Source organism: Tetrao urogallus (genome assembly GCF_951394365.1).
Source record: "Tetrao urogallus genome assembly, chromosome: 6".
Classification (NCBI taxonomy): Eukaryota; Metazoa; Chordata; class Aves; order Galliformes; family Phasianidae; genus Tetrao; species Tetrao urogallus.
Genome location: NC_136819.1, coordinates 8988826 through 9011918, shown reverse-complemented (window position 1 = coordinate 9011918; position 23093 = coordinate 8988826). Strand labels below are relative to the sequence as shown.

The following is a 23093-nucleotide window of genomic DNA, read 5'->3' as shown; positions in this document are numbered from 1 at the left end:
TCTCAGGCTTCATCCTTCCTGAGAATTTCAGCACAAGTGTTCATTGTTATTTTTGGAACTGACTTCTACACTCAAGTACTTGGTTGTGCAATGTGTTTTCCTTTCCTTAAACTTTCTGTTTAGAAGGGTTGTTTTTAGAGAGCATGCACAGATTTCAGAACGAAAATTGTGATAAAAAGGAGAAAATAATATGTAGTATCTCTACTGCTACCGCAGCATTTTTAAAGTGCAGTGAGAGTGGTAGAATACATTGCTTTCTGTATCTACAGTTTTTAATCTTTGACTTACAGTACACAAATTGAATTTCCTCCAATTAAGCAAGGTTTACTTGCTCAGAGGAGAAAGTTCCAAAATTATCCCACTGGTATTGCTAAGTCCATTTTCCTCCATGAGCTTCCTCCTTCACTTAAGGAGTATTTTATACAATAAGTGCACGTGGTAAAAAAAAGTGAAGTTGATAGAGATGCTGGATCTTGATGCCTCATACTGGGTAAGCAACTAATTGCTCTGTTTTTTATCTGTATGTTTAGCAGCTTCATTTCAAAGGACATTACAACATTACATCAGACCCCAGGAATGCTCCTAGGAAAAAGCTTGGCAAATTATAAAATCTGTCTTCATTTCTCTAGGAGAGGGGAAAAAAAAAAAAGAAAAAAAAAAAAGCAACACAAAAACTCAACTTCTGCTGGTTCACATGGAATTTTCTGTAAAACTACGTATTTTAAAAGAGATTAACATCTACAGTGCCAAAATTCCTAAAGTTTACCATAACTGAATAAGTCAGGAAAAAAACCCTCTAAATATAAATCCAGTGAAGGTCTTAAAAAGATATTAACTCTTTCTAGTAAGGAAAATATAGGATAAAAAAAAGCAGAACTTAGATGAAATTGTAGCTGAAGTGTAAACTAATAGCTCTACAGTTTTTCAAATAATGCATAAGCATCCAATTAATTGATAACATACATCTAAAATCTGTAATGCTACTCATTAATTCTTGAAAGTCGCCATCAAAGATTAGGGTCTTATGTAGATCTGCCTTATTTAATGAGGTGTTCATAATTCAATTTAGATTTGTCATGAAACAACTGGGCATTTATCAATCACAGCTTCCTGAAAGAAGATGAGATCTCTGTTGAGGGAAGTGACTGAAAAAAAAAAACATTTCACTTGCCTGAAGGTGGCAGTGATGATACCATTCTTACAAGACTTAATCAGTAGCAGCTTTATATTTAAAAGATTTCAGGTCTCTAATCATAAGAAAAAATAGCATTGTAGAATTGCATTTTTACTGTTTTCTATTAACTATCTATTAACCATTTCTTCAAAATAGCTGTACAGCAGCAGGATCTAGAGTGCATTAACGAGGCTTGTCAGGGCCACACTCCTCATCTAGAAGTGCAGGAACTCTATTTAAGCTCAGTCAAAGACACACACTCCTCATTAGAGTTACTGTGCTGCAGTGCTGGTCCTTAGCCTCTCAGAGCAACATTTCTGGCCAGCTGTAGACACGGCTGATTTCGATCTTTGCCCAAGAACTGATTTCTGCCTCAGTCTAGGGCCTATGAACAGGCTATGTTTATGACTGTCCTACTAATGGTCATCATATCAGACATGCCTCATCAGGAGCCTTACCTGACACCTGCCATGCTCAGCTACTCTGGGGTTCATGCCAGTTAACAAAGCCCTAGCCATCACTATGCTCTACTCCTGGCTTCAAGTCTTTAGGGAGAAACTAGCCTTCATTGCTCCCTAACACAACACCAGGCTTTACAAAAATGGAAAGCAGTATCACTTGTTTCTTTTTTCCATAGCTCACTGAGTGACTATTGAAACAAATGTTTACGTTATTGCAGTTAATTTGCACTCTGGAAATTTCTGAAAACCATTCCCATCTTTAATAAAAAATAAAAAAATAAAAATAGGGAACAATATTTAATCTTACAATCAAAAGTAAAGAGGCTTCATAAAGAAATAATTTCTAGTTTCTAATAAAATAGTTTCTAATAAAAGAAACTTGTCCCAACCACCCAACTGTTCTAAATAGAAGTTCACTCATTTGTATGCTCACCCCAAACACAAATGGCAATTCGGTTGCTCAGGCAGGCAAAGGCTTTTTTATTTTATTATTAAAATAGCTCAGTGCAGTGCTGTAACAGGACAGAAAGCACAGCAGTAACAGAATAGCAAAATCCCAGGATGCAGCCAGAGAGGACTTGCACAAATACAACAGCTGTGGGCTCAGAAACAAAGGAAAGAAGCCAGTTACCTTCAGAACACCTCAGGTACACAGGAATCACCAGCAATCTCTCCTCGCCTCCACTGCCAACCCTTCAATGAGGTCTGGGAAGGAGTGCATCCCGGCTCCATCCCTTCCAGCTTCCAGTCACTCAGATGCACTGTGTGCAGCCGAGCTCCCCTGGGTTGGCTCTGCCTTCCCACCAGCTGCTCCATCACTGTGTCAGGACAACTCGGCATTTCCACTGCACTTAGTTAAGTTCCTTTTCTATTCCTGAAGAACGCTTAAAATATCATGTGGTAATAAAGTTCTTAAATATTGTCCACTGTCTACTGAACGCATTGCAGGCATGTCTTTAATGGAAAAAATTTAAAAATGCACCAATTAGGTGCATTTTTAAGAATGCACTTTCACTGTTTTTATTAGTTTCTGCATCCTTTCACTTTGTTGCTGGATGTGAAAAGTCTCTCTACACATGAAAGAACTAAGGACTGGTGTAAGCAGGAGAAAAGATAGTTACACTTCATTGGACTGGGCAATTCGTTTGAGAATAATCAGTGCATAAGTAAACGTTCTGATTCAAAGCGTCGATTAAAAACACCACTGCCGCTGCAGAGAGCGACCAACGCTGCAGGTAAGCGGGGTCGCTCAGGGCTGGCGGCCGCCGCTCGCTGAGGGGCGCCCGCGAGGCCATCGTTGCCTCAGCAACAGCGCCGCGCGCCGCAGACCTCCGCACTTTCCCGCCACCCCTCGCGCGGGCGCGAGGCGGCCCTCGAGGCTCGCGCTTCGCTGCGATTGGCTCCTCGCGTCTCGGGGGCGGGGCGGGGCTGCCCGAGCACGTCCGGGTCACTCGGTGTACGAGGGGAAGTGCGGCCGTCGTTGCCGTTGCGCAGTGAAGGCCGGCGGTCCGGAGGAACTCGGCGGCTGGCGGCGTCCGCGCCGTTGTCATCGCTATCATGTCGCGGGGGTCTATCGAGATCCCTCTGCGGGACACCGACGAGGCGAGTCGGGACAGGGAGGCGGAGGCGCGGCCTGCTCTTGTGGCGGGAGGGCTCGCGATGCGAAAGGCGTGCCGGGCGCTCGCCGTGCGGCTCGCTGTGGGCCAGGGCGGCTGCTGACAGAGAGCGGTTGGGCACGGCCGGGTGTTCGATCTGGTGTCCTTCGCACCGCCGTGAGGGAGGGCTGGGGGAGCCATTTGCTCTCCCATAGCGTGGTGTTTTGTATGCGTTAGCTGCTTGTGCCGACTTTAACAAGTTTCCTTATAACTGCTGTAGTGTGTACGTGGCTCACAAAGCACTCTGTGCGTTACACAAGAGAGGAGTTATCGTTCTCTGACAGAAACTTCAGCCGTGGGTGTCAGCATGAGTGGATGAGCTCGGTGCTCTTCAGATTGTGATTAAGAATGACTTGAGTTCTGAGGTTCTGGGTTAATCTTATAATAGCAACCTCGTAAAATCGAAATCCTTATAAACTGAGTAGCGCTAATTCAGTCATGGGGATGGAAGTCCCTGTGTAGGTAGCAGTAAGACAGACCTGGTTATAACTGCTGTGCTGCTTTCTCACTGTGAAGTTGTATTGATGTGGATGATGAATATCACACACAGTACAAGGTAACAGCGCAGAGATATTTAAATAGTGTTACACCTTAAATGGACATTCCACCTTGAGAGCATTTGTTCCTTTTTCCTCAGTTTTATATCAGAAGTGTAGACCCACTTGGTGAAATTGTGCTTGTTAGATAATGATGTCATGGTGAGAAGTTCTTGACCTCAACCTGCTCTAGCTGTAGGCATCCATGTTTGTTGCAGGGGAATTGGACTTGATGACCTAAAGGGTCAGATGATTCTATGATTCTGTCGTTTGCTCATTGTAACTGTAGTTATTAGTGATCAGAAATTTATTCTCTGTCATGTTTGCCACGTCAGTAACCTCTTCATTAATACAGGCACAGTGGAAAATTGCACTGTTCTTACATATATCGTAGAAATGGATTCTGTAATACCCTATTCCTTGGATTATTTTAATTGTGTCACAGATCTTTGTTTTACCTGTAGAAAGTGGTTTAAAAATAGAGTGGTGCTTGAAGGGATGTGTGTGAAGGCAAGTTGGTTAGCTGATTGTTAGCTGAAGTGTGAACTTCCAGAGCCTGACATATATGGTGAAAAAAGTTAAATTAGTAACTCATCCCTGACCAGTATCCCTAACACTAGCTCTTCTCTCAGATATTTGTGAGAGGCCAGAACTTTTGTACTTTCCAGAATAAAAAACATCATCATTTCTTTCTTCACTGCTTTCTGTGAATAGAATTGTTTATTTTGTGTGCTGAAATGTCCAGCTTGCTTTGAGCTCAAGAATGAATAACACTGTTAATTTGAGAATGTTAATGATAAGAAGGTCTACATTGTTTGGTTGTAGGTTATTGAGCTTGACTTCGACCAGTTACCTGAGGGTGATGAAGTTATAAGTATACTGAAACAGGAACACACACAACTGCACATATGGATTGCCTTGGCGGTGAGTATGTGCTCAACTGTGTATTTAATTTATCAAAGAATTCCACTTAATGTAATGACTAGGGATAATTGAATTTGGAACTGGAATTTCATTTGACTATTTGGTAACAGGTTCAAAGCAGATACTTCTGAATTGACATGTTAACATTTTTAACTTTTCTCATGAAACAAGGCTGCTCGATCCCCCCCACCCTCCTGAGTTGTTGTTTTTTTTTTTTTTCCATATTTTTGCCATTTTGCATCTTTGATTATGTACTGCATTAAAAAATTGAGTGTATTATTTGTACTGATGAAAGCACAGGGAAGCATGCGGAAGTACGAAAGTTCAGAGGAAAAACTATTGATCATTTATAAGAAATAGTTGTAAGACTTCTAAAAAACTACGTTGGGATGGTGATAGGAAAAACATTGCTAATATCATAATGTAATATTATTGCTTTATGTGGCTTATGGAACTTTCCATTAAAATCATGTATGTTTTACAGCTGGAATACTACAAACAAGGAAAAACAGAAGATTTTGTGAAGCTGTTGGAAGCTGCACGCATAGATGGGAACTTGGACTATAGAGACCATGAAAAAGATCAAATGACATGTCTGGATACTCTGGCAGCATATTATGTACAGCAGGCTCGAAAGGAGAAGAACAAGGATAACAAGAAGGAACTCATTACACAAGCTACCTTGTTATATACTATGGCTGACAAAATCATTATGTATGATCAGGTAAAAGGAATCTGTGTAAAATTTTTAATGGTTCTTTTTTTGCTTAATTTCAACATATTTTCTGTGTGCGTTCAAAAAGTTCTTCTAAAGAAAGCAAATACTGATTCACTATAGGGAAAGTCAAAAATGCTTAGGCTTTTAACTCTGGCATAACACTTGAAAACATCTGAAATGAGTGTGTGGTGCTACCAGGAATAATTAGTTGTCTTTAGCTGAAGACACCTAATAGAACTAATGCATCAACTTTTGTGGGTTTGGGAAGGCGAGGTTGGTTGTTATTCTTTTGCTTGATGACATGTGAAGTTTGAGACATTTACCATTTGTTTAAACACCGTTTTTGATTTTGCTTATCCTGATGCAAAGATTAAATAAATAAATCATTGAAAAAATCTTATTGCACAGCTAGACAACCTTTTTCATGGTCTCATCTTCATATTTTATGCAGATAAATGTTGCAGATATTTTGTTTTCTTTATCTAGAATCACTTGCTGGGAAGAGCCTGTTTTTGTCTGCTTGAAGGTGATAAGATGGACCAGGCTGATGCACAGTTCCATTTTGTGCTTAACCAGTCTCCAAATAATATTCCAGCCCTTCTCGGTATGAGTTTATGGATATTTGTGTAAAAATAAATAAAAATAAAAAATCCCTGATTTCTCTACTTGAGTTTTGGAATTAGCTGTGTGCTTAGGAAAGTGATATGTGTGTAAGCAGAGAGAGAAAGAAGGAGATGTAGAAGTATGTGCTTTTGACCGGAAGTGCATTATGAATACTTATTTTTCTTTTTCTTTACTCACTAATTAATCCAGGCTTAGTAAGTGTCTTTATTCTGCACCAGGAAAGAATTAAGTTTAAGTGGGAAGCCAGGAAAGTGTAAATTGATGTATTCCATTGTTATTTTATATTTGACATCATCAAAGATACCAAAAGAGCTGTGGTCGTCTGAATTTTCTGTTAGTTTTTTAATTGTAGCTTTTGAAAACTGCTACAGCATGTGTTCAGTAAATGATACGTGTGTGCTGATTTACAGCAGCTTTGTTTATGTTTCTGATGAATTTGTAGCTGATATATATGTTTTCACAGGTAAAGCGTGCATTTCTTTCAACAAGAAAGATTACAGAGGAGCCCTTGCGTACTACAAGAAAGCACTGCGCACCAATCCGGGTTGTCCGGGTAAGACAGAAACAATTTGCTAGTGGAAGCATCTAACTCAGATCTCCCTAATTCAAATATCTCCGGGCTCGTTTGTGTTCTGTCCAAAAGATCCACCAAAACCATCCCCAGAGCTACCACTAAAAAATCCCTTCATCCTCTTGGAGAGTTGAGATGTTTCTTGACTTGGCGTGCAACTTCATTGTTAGAGAAAGAAATCATGTTGAGAAAGATGCTTATATATTTTTTTTCTCCACTTATTACCTTCTACAGCCATTAGAAAATGAGAAGTTGTGTATTAAAATTGTGTGGAGCAGGGAGGAAAGTACTGCTCAAGACTACGAGCTCCGGAATAACAGTTAAGGAAATTATGTCAGTGCATTAGCATTAGTAATGAAACAACATGAAATGTAGAATTCTACCCATATTTTGTGAGAAGACTTTTTATTGCGTTGTATGGTTTTCTTAATTCAGGAATCTGGAAAAGCTGTAAAAGCTGTGCATGTGGTTTAGAAATAGTCGTAGTAGTAAAGGATATTTGCATTGGGATCATAAATGCTCTAAAATCTTCTGAGGGCTGTGGTATGCTTTTTCAGAACTTACCTGAAAAAGGTTTCTGCAAAGGTGATGTGCATTCCTTAGTCTGGCTTAGTGTAAGAATCACTGCTGCTAACATAAGTGTAGAAATGTAAGCCATACTTTGAAACTAACGTATTTTATTCTCACTGTATATAAATGTCTCTGCATTTGTAGTCCTGAAAGAGCAGAACGATGCGAATCCTCTATATTAGCTTGTCTGTACAGATCATGGAAGTAAGAGGATGATAAACAGCATCTTGCTAATGGTGAATCAATTGTTTGAGGCAGAATGCCAGCAAACTTGTTAATTTGACTGTTTTCTGAAGGCCTCCTACTCTCAGGTGAACTTTAAGCTGCCCAAGATACTTGCAGCCCTTTCATCTGACAATTTTTTCATGTCTTTCTTAGTTATTTTTGTGACATTTTCATAGAAGTAATATTTTATTTGATCATTGTTTGAGTATTGTAAAGATGTATGCCAATCTGGTAAAATCTTATGAAGAAACCTAGAGAAGTTGACTTTGCTACCAAGTGAGGGAGGCTGTGTTTTAAAACAGCAGATTATTAGAAGGCTTTACAGGCTTTAAAAAAGTATTTCCGCTCAGTATGTTTAAAAAAAAAAAAGTAAAAATTAAAGTTGTTGAAATGTTGGGATTCTGAATGGTGTCATCTTGTTCTCCAGCTGAGGTTCGATTAGGTATGGGTCATTGCTTTGTGAAACTGAACAAGTTGGAAAAAGCTCGTTTGGCGTTCAGCAGAGCTCTGGAGCTAAATTCAAAATGTGTTGGAGCTTTGGTTGGTCTGGCTGTCCTGGAACTCAATAATAAAGAGGTGGGTCTGACTTAACTATAAGCCATACTCGCTTGGAACAGCAAAGTTTTTATCATTTGAGGGGCAGTCCAGGTTTTAAGAGGGGTACAAAAATGTGTGATTAAATCATTTCAGCCTGTGTTACTGTTAAATGATGTGATAGGCTTGTACTTAAGGTACGTGCTGAGTAACTTTCTTTAGCTAAAAGCAGTCAATTCTGTTGCTTATAGAGGTGCTTTTCTAAGCACAGAAAGTCCCTGATGAGATGTGTGAATACACATCCAGTCAGAAAGTGGTCATTTTAAAAATCTTTCATGAGCAGTGGTTGCATATCTAATAGCCAGCCTTGCTTAACCTCCTTGAAGTTTCAAATGTGTAAGTACGTGAGTTTGTACTCAAGATGATCTGAAAGCTCCCAGATACTTGGAGACCTCATTTGCGATGACAGCTGTATCCAGAGTGTCAGGATTTTTGTCTGGAAGAGCATCTACTGGCAGGGAGATCACAGTAAAAGATGTGGTCATAGATTTGTCCCAGGCTTCCGAGACTTTATGGAACATAACCTTTCATACAACTGTGCAAGTTGTGCTCTAGCTAACTCAGAACATACACTCCATAGTAAACCAAGGAATCAACAAATTTTAACTAGGCTGATGAAATCAAGATGTATCTCTAGATGTCATATGACCATGCTGGCATAAAACTTAACTTGAGATCTGAAGGTCTGAGATGGTCAGCCTATGCTAAGAAAGTCATCAGTGGAAGATGGGACCTTTAAGGTTTTAAATAAGTAAATAAGCAAATAAATTACCAACCTTACTTTCATAGTCGTATGTTGCTAATATCTAATATCGTTCCAGTATTGCTTTCTGTAGAACACATAGCTCTCTAGGAAAGAACTTTTTTTAGTACGGAATATCTGAAAATGACTTAGTTTACAAAGTCATGGGAAAAAATTATTTTAGACTCCCATAAGAAATTTGAGTAAACATGACTTCGAGAGGTTTTTTCCCCATAAAGCTCTAGGGACAACCAAAAATATTCTAACATCAGATCATAACAAATAATTCAGTGGGCAAGAAACGGATGAAACCTGCTATTTTACATGGTTGATTCCCTGAAAATTTGTTAAATCTCCAACGTCCCCTTAAACTTTGCAAAGCTGTGATTAAGAACCGACCCACCTCCGTTTCCACAATTTGCACTGCAGTGTTAGCATAACATCACATTTCTCTGAGGTACAAACTTCTAATTGATTTGTCCCGTGTTTAGATACTGACAATGTTTCTTCATCCTTAAGGATACTATGAAGTCAAGTGAGGGTTGAGATTACGCTGTGTTCTCTCTGGAGTTGGTCTTCTCTCTGATTTCATTTCATGAAGGTGCCTAGGAGCTTTGAGACCTCTGCCCATTCACTGAGTTTATTTGAAACTGGACGTGAGGTCCAAATTACTGGAAAAATCAGACTTAATATGATTATAAAGCCTTTTTTGCCTTTGAAAGTTAAGCAAAAATGGTTCTGTATCTCCTAGCCAGTCTATATTTTTGTGATGAAACTGGACAGATACTGCCTTTATTAAAATGAAATTTGTTTGTGTGCCAGTTGGACTTCAGATTTTATGACACTGAGACCTCAGTTTATTACTAGGTTATTAGTACTGTATAATTTATTTTTGTTCCTTTTTCCTATTATGAAATACCTACAGATTTAAGATCCTATGCTTGTGATATATATCTCAGCAACATCCCCCAAAAATGGCACTTACTGTGTCAGTTTTGCACTTGAAGTTGTCATCAAGTCAAATGTGCACTCGTGGAAAGCTTTATTTAAATTTAGGCCTCTGTATAAAAGCATGTGCTCTTAGAGTAATATCACTAAGTCAAACTTCTGCCATTTTTAAAATTAGAACTTAATCTCAATAGTTCTTAATTCAGTATCAGAAGTTCTTGTTTAGAATTTGAACATGACAATATTTTCACTTCTCTGTTTAATGAATCATTCAAAGACCAAAGCCAAACAAGATCTAGAGACGCTGAACAGTAGAAGGAAGGCTGTCAGAGGTGTGCAACTGAAATGGCGAAGGACACTAAGGCTATGTGATTCTTTTTGTTTCTCCCTAGAAAGTAATACTTCGTTTTTCTTTATTGTTGTTGTTTGCTTGTTACTTTGTTTCCTTTTTTGCACCCTATCTGATGGCTTCATTTTTTGTTTCCCGTCTTTATGCTGCAGGTAGAAAAGCTGGTAGCTGCATTTTCTTTTTCTTTCGAGAGCCTAGCACACAGGCTCTGTTAGAGTTCCTGCAGCAGTGTCACCTGAATAGTAGTTATTAAATTCTTAATAAGATAAAGCTATTGAGATGCTGCTGATACCTTTGAATGTTTCATTTAGGCTGATTCCATCAAGAATGGCGTCCAGCTCCTCTCTAGGGCTTACACGATTGATCCCAGTAATCCAATGGTGCTGAATCACTTGGCTAATCACTTCTTCTTCAAGAAGGTAAGTAAGTGGTCTGTGAAATTTTACAGTCAAATATTTAATAACTCCAAGCAGAAAGGATTCCAGGGTTAGGTTTGATCTCATTTCATCAGGCTAGGTGGTACAGAATATGGAACTGATAATATAGATGAATATGCATTAAGTTTTTAACTTAATTTTTTTATAAGTTTTTCTTAAGAAGGCCAAAAATAGTACACTTGTTTCTTAAATCTAGCTCACTTATATCTCCCAAAGGGATTTTTCCATTTTCTTGTTGTTTGTTTTTCCTTTTCCCTTCTGGGTTTTAAAATATGTAAAAGATAAGGATTAAAGAGAAAGCAGGAACCTCTAAAACTAAATCTGTTGTTATTTAGTAGATGGTGTGGCTAAAACTTTCCTTTATTTGCTGTGTATTCTTGTGTAAGTAAAACATGACTGGACTAAATAAAATGAAGGCTTTCAAATTCATTCATTTAGGATTATGGTAAAGTACAACACTTGGCTCTTCATGCTTTTCATAATACTGAAGTTGAAGCAATGCAGGCGGAGAGTTGTTACCAGCTGGCTAGGTCTTTTCATGTACAGGTAGGAAACCTTTTAAAAGCCTCTCTTTGAGGTTTTACACCTAAAGTTCTTGTTTAATTGTTCGGAAAAAGCTTACATGTGAAAGCACTACCTGCCATTTCTTTAATTTTTGTTTAGGAAGATTATGATCAAGCTTTCCAATATTACTACCAAGCCACTCAGTTCGCCTCATCTTCTTTTGTACTTCCATTTTTTGGATTGGGTCAAATGTACATTTATAGAGGGGACAAGGAGAATGCGTCGCAATGCTTTGAAAAAGTTTTGAAAGCCTATCCTAACAATTATGAGACTATGAAAATCCTTGGATCGCTTTATGCAGCTTCAGAAGACCAGGAGAAAAGGGATATTGCAAAGGTGAGTTGTGCTTCTGCCAGCGTTGTGCTGGCAGAACTCTTTTACATACAAGAGCATAACTTAAGGCAGAGACTCTTTTTTCAAGTCTGATTTTCAAGGTGCCTGAAACTCAGGGTTACTTGACTCAGAATATACAATATTTAATATTTGCTGTCATGTGAGATCCTCTTATCTGTGGAGAGCTACAACTTCTGAACAGAGCTGGAGCTCCTACTGGTCTATGGATAAAGCAACTTCAGAAATTCAGATGAGCCCCAGCCTCACGTTTTCCTACTTACTATTAAAAGGCAGAATACTTCCCAAATTTAGTAGTAATTTCCTAAAGATTTAAAATTAACTGGGATTTCTAGAAAACAATTGTCATGGCTTACCTGAAAAAACAGTGTTAATGTGGTTTTGCTTTTTCATTTAATGAAATATTTTTTGATCTAATATTGGTCAAATGCGTGCACATGATAGTAGCCATCACTTTCTAGTGTCTTATATTGGTGTGACACTTAGTACTTTCCACTTCTCTAAAACTTTAAAACCTGTTTTACATTCTGCAAAGAAGAGGAAAATAACAAAGAAGGAAACTAACAAATAACTTTGCTCTTTAGTTCAGGTTTAACAATTTCTGCGTCCACGAAAAAGTGTGATTATTTTCTGCTGTTTCTTAGGGACATCTAAAGAAAGTCACAGAGCAATATCCTGATGATGTAGAGGCATGGATTGAGCTAGCCCAAATTCTAGAACAGACTGACATACAGGTAATTGATAATAAACACTGAGAGAATTACATATATGCTTTTTATAAGAGCACACAAAGCTCATTCTCCTCTTTCTTGCATCTGCTTTTTATTTGTACAGGGTGCACTGTCAGCTTATGGTACAGCCACACGCATTCTGCAAGAGAAAGTACAGGCTGACGTCCCACCAGAGATTTTGAATAATGTGGGTGCTCTGCACTTCAGGCTGGGAAACTTAGGAGAAGCAAAGGTATGTAATTATTGAAAGTTTGAATAGAATTTTATCGTCACCCAGAAGTTTTCCTCTAAGAACATTCTTGAGTGTTTTAGTCTTTTTCTCTTTTTATACTTTAGAAATATTTCTTGGCATCGCTGGATCGTGCAAAAGCAGAAGCTGAACATGACGAGCATTATTACAATGCTATCTCTGTAACAACGTCCTACAACCTTGCCAGACTGTATGAGGCCATGTGTGAATTTCATGAAGCGGAAAAACTGTACAAGAACATTTTAAGAGAACATCCTAATTATGTTGATTGTAAGAAACACTTGGTATTTTAGTTCCACAGTCTTTCTTAAAATACCAAAAAACTTTCGGTTCGGTGTCTTCTGGTCTCCTTATGTCTGTCCTCCCTTCTCTTCACAGTAGTTGCCTTTTTACCTACCATTTTCTCTATATTTTTTTTTAAGGCCTGAATCATTCTTGTAGTCCAATCTCCAGACATAAGACTTCTGATTATTGGTAGATTTTTACTGTACTCCAAAAATCTAGCAAGATTAGCTTGTCTAGACTTGTGTGCCTGTTGTCCCTTACTGCTCCCCTTGCTTCTCTCCCCAAAACCCTTAGCACCTCAGTTCTCAGGTGCAATCAAGATTATCCGCTCAGTTTGCCCAGCCTCTGCAACCTTACCTGCTTACATCGGTGGAAATGTAGTGATTATACCAAATGCTCTCTACCATGGACCCTCGGCCTTCCTCCATAGAAGAAGAGCTGAAGTTGAGGGCATCAGTGCAGTGTTTTTTTTCCTCTTTGCTTTACTCTTTCTCTTGTTTTCAAGTATCCAATCTGATATGCTCTCTGTAAAGGAAAGGTGATAGCACTTTCTCAGCAAGCTGCAGCATGCTCTAGCCTAATCCTTAGCCATATCTCTTCTTGTCTTTTACTGCTGCTTGATATCTGGTTGTCTTTGCAAAGCCTGCAGAGGTGGGAGAACTGTTTAATGTGGAGGGAGGAAAAACTGTGTAACATATGTGGCCTTCACTGTTGGAGGTTTCTTGAATGTCAGTAACTTGTGAAAACAGGTAAAGTAAGTTAAATGTTACTGTCGGAAGTTCATCTTTACATAGTGCATCTCAGCTTGAATAGAGCATGAGAAGTGTCGTGATGCTGTCCTTAGATTAAGAAAAAGATTGCTTTTGAACATTTGAAAAAATTGCTTTTTGTGTGGCTAGTGTTTTTCATATTTGAGACTACTTGAAGCTGTTTCTTAATTTTTTGTTGTTTTCTTTATTTTTAGGCTACTTGCGCTTGGGTGCTATGGCTAGGGATAAAGGTAACTTCTATGAGGCTTCTGATTGGTTTAAGGAAGCGCTTCAGATAAATCAGGTTTGTAACCCTTTGACTGTTTTAATTGAGAACACTTAGCACTAGCTTATTCTTTCAATTTTGTTTTCCTTCTGTTGTTGTTCTATTTTGCTTGTAGATATAAAGTAGGAAAAGAGTGAGAACTGCTGTAATCTGCTCTTTTTAAAATTATTTTTTTATTTTTAACGTGGAATTTTATTTAACAAAAATAGCATTTTATACCTGGAAAAGTAACCTTGTATGGAAATATAGTGCCTTTGCAATTGACAGTAAACTTTTACTCAGGACCATCCAGATGCTTGGTCTCTGATTGGTAATCTTCATTTGGCTAAACAAGAGTGGGGTCCAGGACAGAAGAAATTTGAAAGGATATTGAAGCAGCCTTCCACACAGAATGATACTTACTCCATGTTGGCTCTTGGCAACGTTTGGTTGCAGACCCTGCATCAACCCACAAGAGACAGAGAAAAGGTAACGGGCATCCATCTGTCCCGTGTGTGTGATTTTACTTATTTAACTTTGGTTGGCTACTCAGGGTGCTTTTGTTTTTGCCTCTTTGACATATTACAGTCCATTAAAACACTAGGTAGGTTTTTCAGTGCCTCATTATAGCAATGAGTGATCAACTGGGATACTTCTCTCCACAGGAAAAACGTCATCAAGACCGTGCGTTAGCAATCTACAAGCAAGTACTCAGGAATGATCCAAAGAACTTGTATGCTGCTAATGGCATAGGTGAATGCTGGATTAGTTTTCCTTAAATTGCAATTGATGGTATTACTACATTTTATGCTTTAATACATGTAGAGTTGTTTTTGCAGAGCCTGCACATTATTTAGTGGAGCACATGAAAGAATAGCTTTCATATGACAGCTATGTCAGTTTTTAATGGGAAACTTGATTCAGGCAATATTTTATTTTCTTTGGCAGGAGTACATAGTACATGAACTTGGAAGCTTACACTGTACATATTACTTTCCCCTTAGGAGCTGTCTTGGCGCATAAAGGATATTTCCGTGAAGCTCGTGATGTTTTTGCCCAAGTGAGAGAGGCAACAGCAGATATCAGTGATGTGTGGCTGAATTTGGCACATATCTATGTAGAACAGAAACAGTACATCAGTGCTGTGCAGATGGTAACATCTCTAAATTGAACTACATAATGTGTTGGGTTAGATGACTTCTGGATGGTTCTTAGCTGTCACTGGCAGCTGCTAAGTTTCTGAATAATATTTTAACAATTTATAGGTTTATTTCTAGCAATACTATTTGCTGTCAAGTATAGACTTAATTTGCCAAATAGTTTTTTTTTTAGGTAGCAGAGTTGGGTTGGAATTTTCATTTGGGAACTCTTTTGTTGCAGAGGTTTCACTTGGTGAAGTTACTGTATGTGATTTACTTTCAGATGTTAGTGAAATAATACAGTTTGCTGCTGGGATTTTTTTAATACCAACACTTCCTGATCTTATTTATGCAGTTGTTTGCAAGAACAGTTGGAGATGTTTGGAAAACTAGCTGCTATGATTTCTCTTGCTATGCTTAAAATCATGGGGTAATTTATGTTGAGAGATCTCTTGAGGTCATCTAGTTCAACTCACTCAAGCAAGCTAACTTCCAAGTATCAACCCACACTATTCAAATTAGTTGATCAGAAAGCATACAAACAAGCTTAACAAAAAAGTATTGAGCAAGACGGAAGCTCAGAAAAACTTGTTCTGTTAAGCTTTATATATATTTATATATATATATATATCAATATTTATATAGAGTCTCAAAAATACTTAATTCAGAGCTATCCTAAAGCTTTTTTGATGGACCTCTTTAGCAGAATCTGTGGTGATAGAACAAGGGCAAATGATTTCAAGGTTAAAAAAAAGTTAGGTTAGATATAAGGAAGAAATCTTTTACAGTGAGGCTCTGGAACAGGTTTCTGAGGGATGTGGTTGATGCCCCATCCCCAGAGACTTACAAGGCCAGGTTGCATGAGGCCATTGGATGGCCTTCAGAGGTCCCTTCCTACACTTAAGGATTCTGGTAGTTGTAAGGAAGAGATATTGGGCCTTTATACTTGATCAAGACCTCAGAGTTACTCTTCTTCAGTAAACTACTGTGAAAGGATTTAGTAACATGGTCTGTTGGGTTTTGTTGTGTTAGAGTAGAATCTGCCTTCAGGACCATCTCTGCTCTTACATGCAAAAAGCCTAATGAAACATTGAATTTTAGTGAGAAAGTGGGGAAAATCACCTTTTATTTGTCAGAAAATATTGTACTTACTTGCTGACACGTTTAGGTGAAGCTGCTTAGTAGAAATGTGCGATGTTTTATTGTTCTCTGGATTCTGCTATGCAGTTGGTGCAAGCCGTAGTCTGCAGTAGATGATATTGGACTCAAAGGGAGATGAGTTTAACACAGCAGCACAGCTTACTGCAGTATCAGGTGTAGCAGTGAGTTCTCTACTGTAAAGTATTCAAATCCAAGGCAGACTTACACTTCTGCATTAGGGTACAGGGTATTTGTTATCTGTAGTTGGGCTGGAAGTAAAGGCTGCTTTCTATTTCTTGCTATTTTGGCAGTCTAAAAATTATGAAAGATTTCTTAATAGCATGGCAAATAAAAGGCACTTTTTAATGAAAAGCATGAGATTCATGATTGCTGGAAGCTTTACTCTGAGGCTGTAAAACCTAAAGTAACAAGTGGTCTTTTACACCAGTGATCAGCTTTAGTGTGAAAGAAGATATAATGTAACAAGAAATAGGCAGCTAGGTGGGCAGAGTATCTTAAAAGTGTGTATTTATTTTGTAACTGATTGCATCATCTGTATGAAGTTACTGCATTTCAATTTATTACATTTTCAATTTATGAATAAATAAGAGAATAACTGAGAGTGCTCTTAAAATTAGTTTGTTGGCCTTGTTACAATAGATGGTACTTGCAAAGTATTCTATATTCAGACATCTACAGAGCCTCCCAGACTGCTGCTGGTTTTCAGAAAAAATCAAGTTGTTGCTACAGAATAGCAAGGAAGGATTCTCTAATCAATGAACAAAGCATCTCTGTATGCAGCATAATATGCTGATTTAAAACGAAAAACAACAGAAAACCAACCACACAGCAAAAGGCACGTTAGCAGTAATACATCCTAGGAACACAAGTGTATTGGAGTTAACTAACAAAAATAACTAACCATTGGCACCTCTTGATTTTTCTGTTTCAGTATGAAAACTGCCTCAGAAAATTCTATAAACATCAGAACACTGAAGTATTGTTATATCTGGCCCGGGCACTCTTCAAGTGTGGGAAATTACAGGAATGTAAGCAGACTTTGTTAAAGGTATGCAGAAAATATCGCAGGTCATGGAACAAAATTACTGTGAACTGGTACGTGCTTAAGTCTGTTTAAATTCAGTAGTCTTGAGTTGAAACAGTGGTGTTTATTCTCTGTATACCTCTATTTACCTTACTTGTATACTTCTGTAGTGGGTCATAAAAAGAAACTTTTTATTTACAGGCCAGACACGTCGCACCAAGTGATACAGTCCTTATGTTTAATGTGGCTTTAGTGCTACAAAGACTAGCTACCTCAGTCCTGAAAGATGAGAAAAGCAATCTAAAGGAGGTACTTAATGCTGTGAAAGAGTTGGAGTTAGCCCACAGGTAAAGCTGATTCATTTCTCATCTTTGTAATATATTTCAGTTCCCTTGCAGTAAATATGCAGCATGGATCACAGATTCTGATTAGGCAAGCAGTCATATCCAGTGAAACATTGTATTGCATTCTAGAGTTCCTAGCAGAACTACTGGGCCTGAAAATACTGTGTGAAAATACAGGCTTTGCTCCAGAACTAGTTGTATTTGACCAGGTGGCAATTATGTATTTCTTAGTGAGTTTTGTAATATGACTGGGGGGACTTGTTCATAGATGAACATAGTTGGAAAAGCATTGTGAATTACTCTACAAATTTAATGCTTTATTGAAGACATCTTTAAAAGCATCTTGTAAACCTTTGGAACTAGGTCTCAAAATCGAGTCTAATAGTTAATGACTAGTAGTTCTTTCTGGATTGTTGTTCTCCTTTGGAGTACTTCTAGAATCTCTTACATCTGAGAACTCTGAATGTACTTGCATGCTGTTTTATTGAAAGTGGATGCGTACAATAAGGCAGAAAATTGGTGAATGTCCTCCTCTGATGAGTTTCCTAGGATTTTAACTGGGGAGCTAGTGCTTACTTGTAAGGCAGAATTGCATTAAATGTGGAACTGATAACCACTTTTGCTCTTCCTTATGTTTTTCTTCTAGGTACTTCAGTTACTTGAGCAAAGTGGGTGATAAGATGAGATTTGATTTGGCACTTGCTGCAACAGAAGCCAGGTAAGAAGCAAATGCTTTCAGAAACTAAGGGGAATGCTTTTGTCTTGGTTTTTGTTTGCTTGTCTTCCAGAATAAAACTGGTTTTCAACTGGATTTCAGCTGTCTATTTTACACAACAGCAGAAACCCAAATACAGGGTGATTCCCCGTTACTGTTTTGTTTTTTTTCCTTTCTTCATTTTCTAATATGTTTGTGCAATCCACAACACTAAATGTGTCTTCTGCCATCAGCTGAAGCCCATAAAACTTCTGCTATTTTAATGGAAAGTTTTCCATCAAGGAGAATGTGACTGTGTATTTAAAGATCTCTAGTTCTGCCTATTTTGACTTTAAAGCTCATCGTAACAGTTTGCTTTCATGGAGATTTAAGTTAGCTTATGGTGAGTAGAGTGGGTCAGCTACTGAAACGTGGAATACTTGTGTTCTGGGTGTCTAGTCTGCTTTAAGTTTTGTTCAGGGTACTGCTTGTACTCAAGCCTGCTGAAATGTGAAGCAATAAGTTCTGAAGTTGTACATTGCATATGGCAATTTGCAGATAGATTTGCTTACTAGAGGGTGCCTTTGTGAACTCAGTAATCTGTGCTGGTCTTCTGTTGTACTAGTTCAGGTATCTTACTGTCACAAATACAGCATTCTGATGCATACCCTTTCTAAAACTGTTTCTCCTTGTGGTGTGTCTGCCACCTTCCTTCACTTGAATCCACTGCATGTTGTAGGCAATGCTCTGACTTACTGAGTCAAGCCCAGTATCACGTGGCTCGGGCACGCAAACAGGATGAAGAAGAGAGGGAGCTGCGTGCAAAGCAAGAACAAGAAAAGGAGCTGCTTCGTCAAAAACTACTGAAAGAGCAGGTTTTGATCTGTTACGTTGTATTGAATTTAAGCAAAAGATGTTTCCATTGCTCCGTGATGTTACCGGGTGTAACTGATGTAAAGTATCAAGCAGATAGTTTTCTTAGAAGTAGTAACTGCTAGCAAAATAGAGAAGTTGTAGTTACCAAGTGATCTTCTACCCCATACCCTTACAGATATGTTTTTATTTTTGTAATGTAATCCAGGTATTGCCTTTTAAAAGCTTTGCCTTCAAAATACTGTATTGATGGCTGGATGAGGGAGCTCTTGAAAACAACTGAAAAAAAAAAAAAAAGAGGCCTTTTGCCTGCCATAGTGTAGATGTTGTACAAAACCTTTTTGCCACGTGGACCTTGTGCTGTGACAGATTTGTAGAAGTGTTGCAGTTTCTTGTCCCTGCACAGCTTGAGCACCTTTGAATGTAATAGTACAGATACAGTAGTAATGAGTGTTTGTGTCTCTGTTTCAGGAAGAGAAACGCCTGAGAGAAAAAGAAGAGCAGAAGAAGCTTTTGGAACAAAGAGCTCAATATGTGGAGAAGACAAAGAATATTCTTATGTTCACTGGTGAAGTAGAAGGATCAAAGGAGAAAAAACGTGGTGGTGGTGGAGGCAGGGTAGAACAGAATTTTTTTAACTTCCTCTTTGACTTTCCCTTTAAGTGTTATCTTGGGTTAAGATCAAACATGTAGAGTTTTAATTTCAAGCCACTTAACCTCTGTTGTATGAAGTGGTGCAGATTTAATACCCCAGTGTAAAAACTGAAAGTTAATGCCTAAGTTATGACCAAGGTGGCATTACTAAAATCTGTTCTTCTCGGTGTTTAAAATAACCAGAGATTATTAAGTGTAAACTTGGAATTGGTTTCTTAATGATAACAGGTTAGAGTGCATGAGAAAGTTGTCACAGGAAGGGCTGTGTTTTCATGTCTTAGAAAATATTTTCAGAAAGAACTTCACTTCTGACTTGCTATCTGGTAGTTTTTAACTTGAAGATAAATAGATAATTTATCTGTTACAGCGTTCCAAAAAAGGAGCAGGGGAATTTGATGAGTTTGTCAATGATGACAGCGACGAAGATTTGCCCATGTCTAGAAAGAAAAAGAAGAGGAAGGGCAGTGGTAGTGAACAAGATGGGGAAGAAGAAGAAGGGGAGAGAAAGAAGAAGAAGAGGAGGAGGTAACTGGTACTTTAATGTCAGACTTTCTTGAGAAATTATGTGGCTGTTAAGTATATTCTCATGCAGTTTTTCATGACAGCTTAAAAAAAATGAACAGTTGTTAAGAGGTTAGTGTGATTAAGTCTTACAATAGTGTTTTTAAATACAAGTTACGGAACTCCTACGCAGAAGTATGAATAATATTTATCAGCTGGATTTTGGACCGCTTTTTTTTGTGCTTTTTAAGGTTTTTATATAGTTGACATGATGTAAAATACTGTTCTGTTTAAGACCCCAGAAAGCAGATGAGGGGAGCGATGATGAAGAAAATGAAAATGGTCCAAGACCTAAAAAACGCCGTCCACCCAAAGCAGAGAAGAAGAAGGCTGTAAGTTAACTGCTGAGTATCTTCTTGTTTCTCTAAGCATGCATTTGAACTTAAGCACTACTGCATTCAGCAGTTATAAATGCTGAAAATTATAACAGGTTTTTGTAGCAAACTGCCTTTTGTCCTTCCCTTTTGCTGTAGCTGCTTCAGTGTTGAACAGAATATTTCTGAAGCAATGTATAACAATTGATAGTAAACGGAAAATTTTGATCAAATGACTTTAGAGCATCTATTAGAAAGAAGCATGCCTGTTGTGGTTTTTAATTTTTTTTTTAAATACTCTAACCAGCTGTGTGAATGAGCAGCTCTTGTTTTTGTTTTTTTTCCTCAGCCCAAACCAGAACGTTTGCCTCCTTCAATGAAAGGAAAGATCAAATCAAAAGCCATAATTTCATCTAGTGACGATTCATCTGATGAGGACAAACTCAAGATTGCTGATGATGGGTAAGAACTGTTCTTCACTTCTCCAACACTGAAGTTTCAACACGTGTTTTTGAGAAAAATGACATGGTTTATAGTAATTAGCTGAAGAGGAGCATTTTGTTGTACTCAAAACCTCACCGTGTTCTTTACAAATTATTCCACTGCCTTTTTCAGTCAGATGGTGCTACTATTTCTCAAACCCAGCATCCTGATTGGATTGGTTGTTTTTTTTTCCCCTGTACAGACATGCCAGGAATAGCAACAGCGATTCAGATGATGGGGAACAGCAGCACAGCAAACGCATTGTTTCTGATAGCGATTCTGATAACAGAAACAAATCCGGCAGTGAGGCAGGCAGTCCGAGGAGGTCCAGCGTCCACCCATCCGAAGAAGATTCTGACAGTGACAGGTCAGCCAGGAAAAGGAGACGGTCGGATTCAGAGCAGTCTGACAATGAGTCTGTGCAGTCAGGAAGAAGTCGTTCTGCTGGTTCGGATAACGAATCTCGCCCAGCTTCTCGCAGTGCTGAATCAGACAGAGATTCTGAGAGAGGATCTGATAACGAGGGTTCTGCCAGAGGATCCGGTAACGAATCTGAACCAGAAGGATCCAATAATGAGGGATCTGAAGGGGGTTCTGATGACAGCGATTAGATCTGAAATTACATCTTTTTAAATGTTTGTGTAAATATATTTCAGTTGTAGAGAAAGCCAATTTTTGTATTTGAAAACTTACAGGCAAATACAGTAAGTTAGTAAACTCTCTTGAGACCTTTCTGTGATTCTTTCTATTAGCAACTGATGGATGTTTCTCTAAGTTGGCCTACGGTGTACTTTTAAATCAAAACTGCTGTAGATGAAGAACAGAAACTCTGTATTATAGGCATACCTGGGATGGGATGCATGTAAAAACTGTGGAACATTAAATCTCAGTTTAGGTGTTTCTAGTGTGGCTAAAATTGTGTTTTCTCTATTTATACATGCATAGATTTCTTGAGACAGTGTCGCAATAAAACTGTTCCTGCTAATTTGCTTCGAGTGATTTATTTTAAGCCTTAAAAGGTACAAGCAGAAAACGCTTTGTTTGACAGAGGAGTGTGTTTTGAGGAAGCAGTCTCCAAGTTCATTTCAGCTTCAATGTGAGCTGTTGGAGTTGAGCTCTTTTGTATCTTGCATTCATGCATGACAGCAACAGCGTGCTTTGTAAACTGCAGCGAACCAAATTTCTCTTATGGTTGTCTTTGCCTGATGTTTTGGAAAAATCACTCTTCTGCACCACTCTGGGGAAAGGAAATTTCTTTCTGCCTTTGATTATTAGTTATCAAGTTGGACGTTAGATCTTCACTAAGAGAAGAGCATGTAGATCTGGATAGTATATTACTGTTGTTTTTAATGGAGAGCATAGCATAAACTGTATTCCATTTTATTTTATTTTATTTTGTTATTCATTTTTCTTCTGGAAGGTCCAGATTGTCACTATTGATAGTTAACATTAAGCACTAACTGAAAGTGAAGTTTCCCATGCTGTTATTTCTGGTCTGTTGTGAACAGTAACTGTTCTCATTGTGTATGTTTTGCCACGTGTTTATGGGCTGTTGGTAACCATAGCAGATAAAGTAGAACGTGAAACAGTTGAGATGTTTCTTTTACTGGTTCAGCTTGATATCACATTTCTAGAAGTGATCTTAATTAAAATTTAAATGTGTGGTAATGTGCAGAATTGAAGAGTAGCTGCCATGTTTGTTGGTTTAGAAGCAAAGCTGAATCTTAGCTCAGTCATCTTATTGATGTAGAATCACTTGGGTAGAAGATATGGCAAGCTCACAATGCTGGCAGCTAGACAGCTTTGAAAGCATGAGCTTGGGGAAAACTTGGTGCCCTTAGAGGAAATGTTGTGCTATTAAGAGGATCACAGCACAGGTCCTTACCTTGTTCAGAATCAGAAGGAAGCAGTGGACAGATGAGATACATACCTATGGTGCCAAACCAGTGCTTCACTTAATGAAGCAGAAAGTGTGAGAAATTAGAGTTAACTGAAGAAAATCAGTATCTGTCAAGTAAAACAAATGGAGCACTGGCAGCAATGGCAAGCATTTGAGATACCAGGTTTTAACAATAGGAAGGAAAAAAATGCGTAGCACTTAAGTTACTGATATTTCATTGTTA

General features: G+C 38.3%; 1 protein-coding gene across 2 annotated transcripts; it reads left to right on the top strand.

The window, feature by feature from the left end:
• Positions 1–3192: 3192 nt before the first annotated feature.
• CTR9 (CTR9 homolog, Paf1/RNA polymerase II complex component) lies at positions 3193–21581 on the top strand (the record flags this gene model as incomplete). Of its 2 annotated transcripts, XM_079536818.1 has the most annotated exons (25): positions 3193–3237; positions 4652–4750; positions 5235–5474; positions 5955–6072; positions 6556–6645; positions 7886–8034; positions 10403–10510; positions 10967–11074; positions 11192–11428; positions 12088–12177; positions 12278–12406; positions 12511–12694; positions 13674–13762; positions 14027–14212; positions 14389–14476; positions 14728–14876; positions 16955–17071; positions 17249–17394; positions 18038–18109; positions 18825–18960; positions 19430–19576; positions 19980–20137; positions 20409–20505; positions 20837–20949; positions 21173–21581. In XM_079536818.1, the coding sequence occupies 25 exons, from the start codon at positions 3193–3195 to the stop codon at positions 21579–21581; spliced, it is 3504 nt and encodes a 1167-aa protein (XP_079392944.1). The 2 variants fall into 2 exon arrangements, with proteins under 2 accessions (XP_079392944.1, XP_079392945.1); XM_079536819.1 differs by lacking the exon at positions 18038–18109.
• Between the last annotated feature and the right edge of the window lie 1512 nt (positions 21582–23093).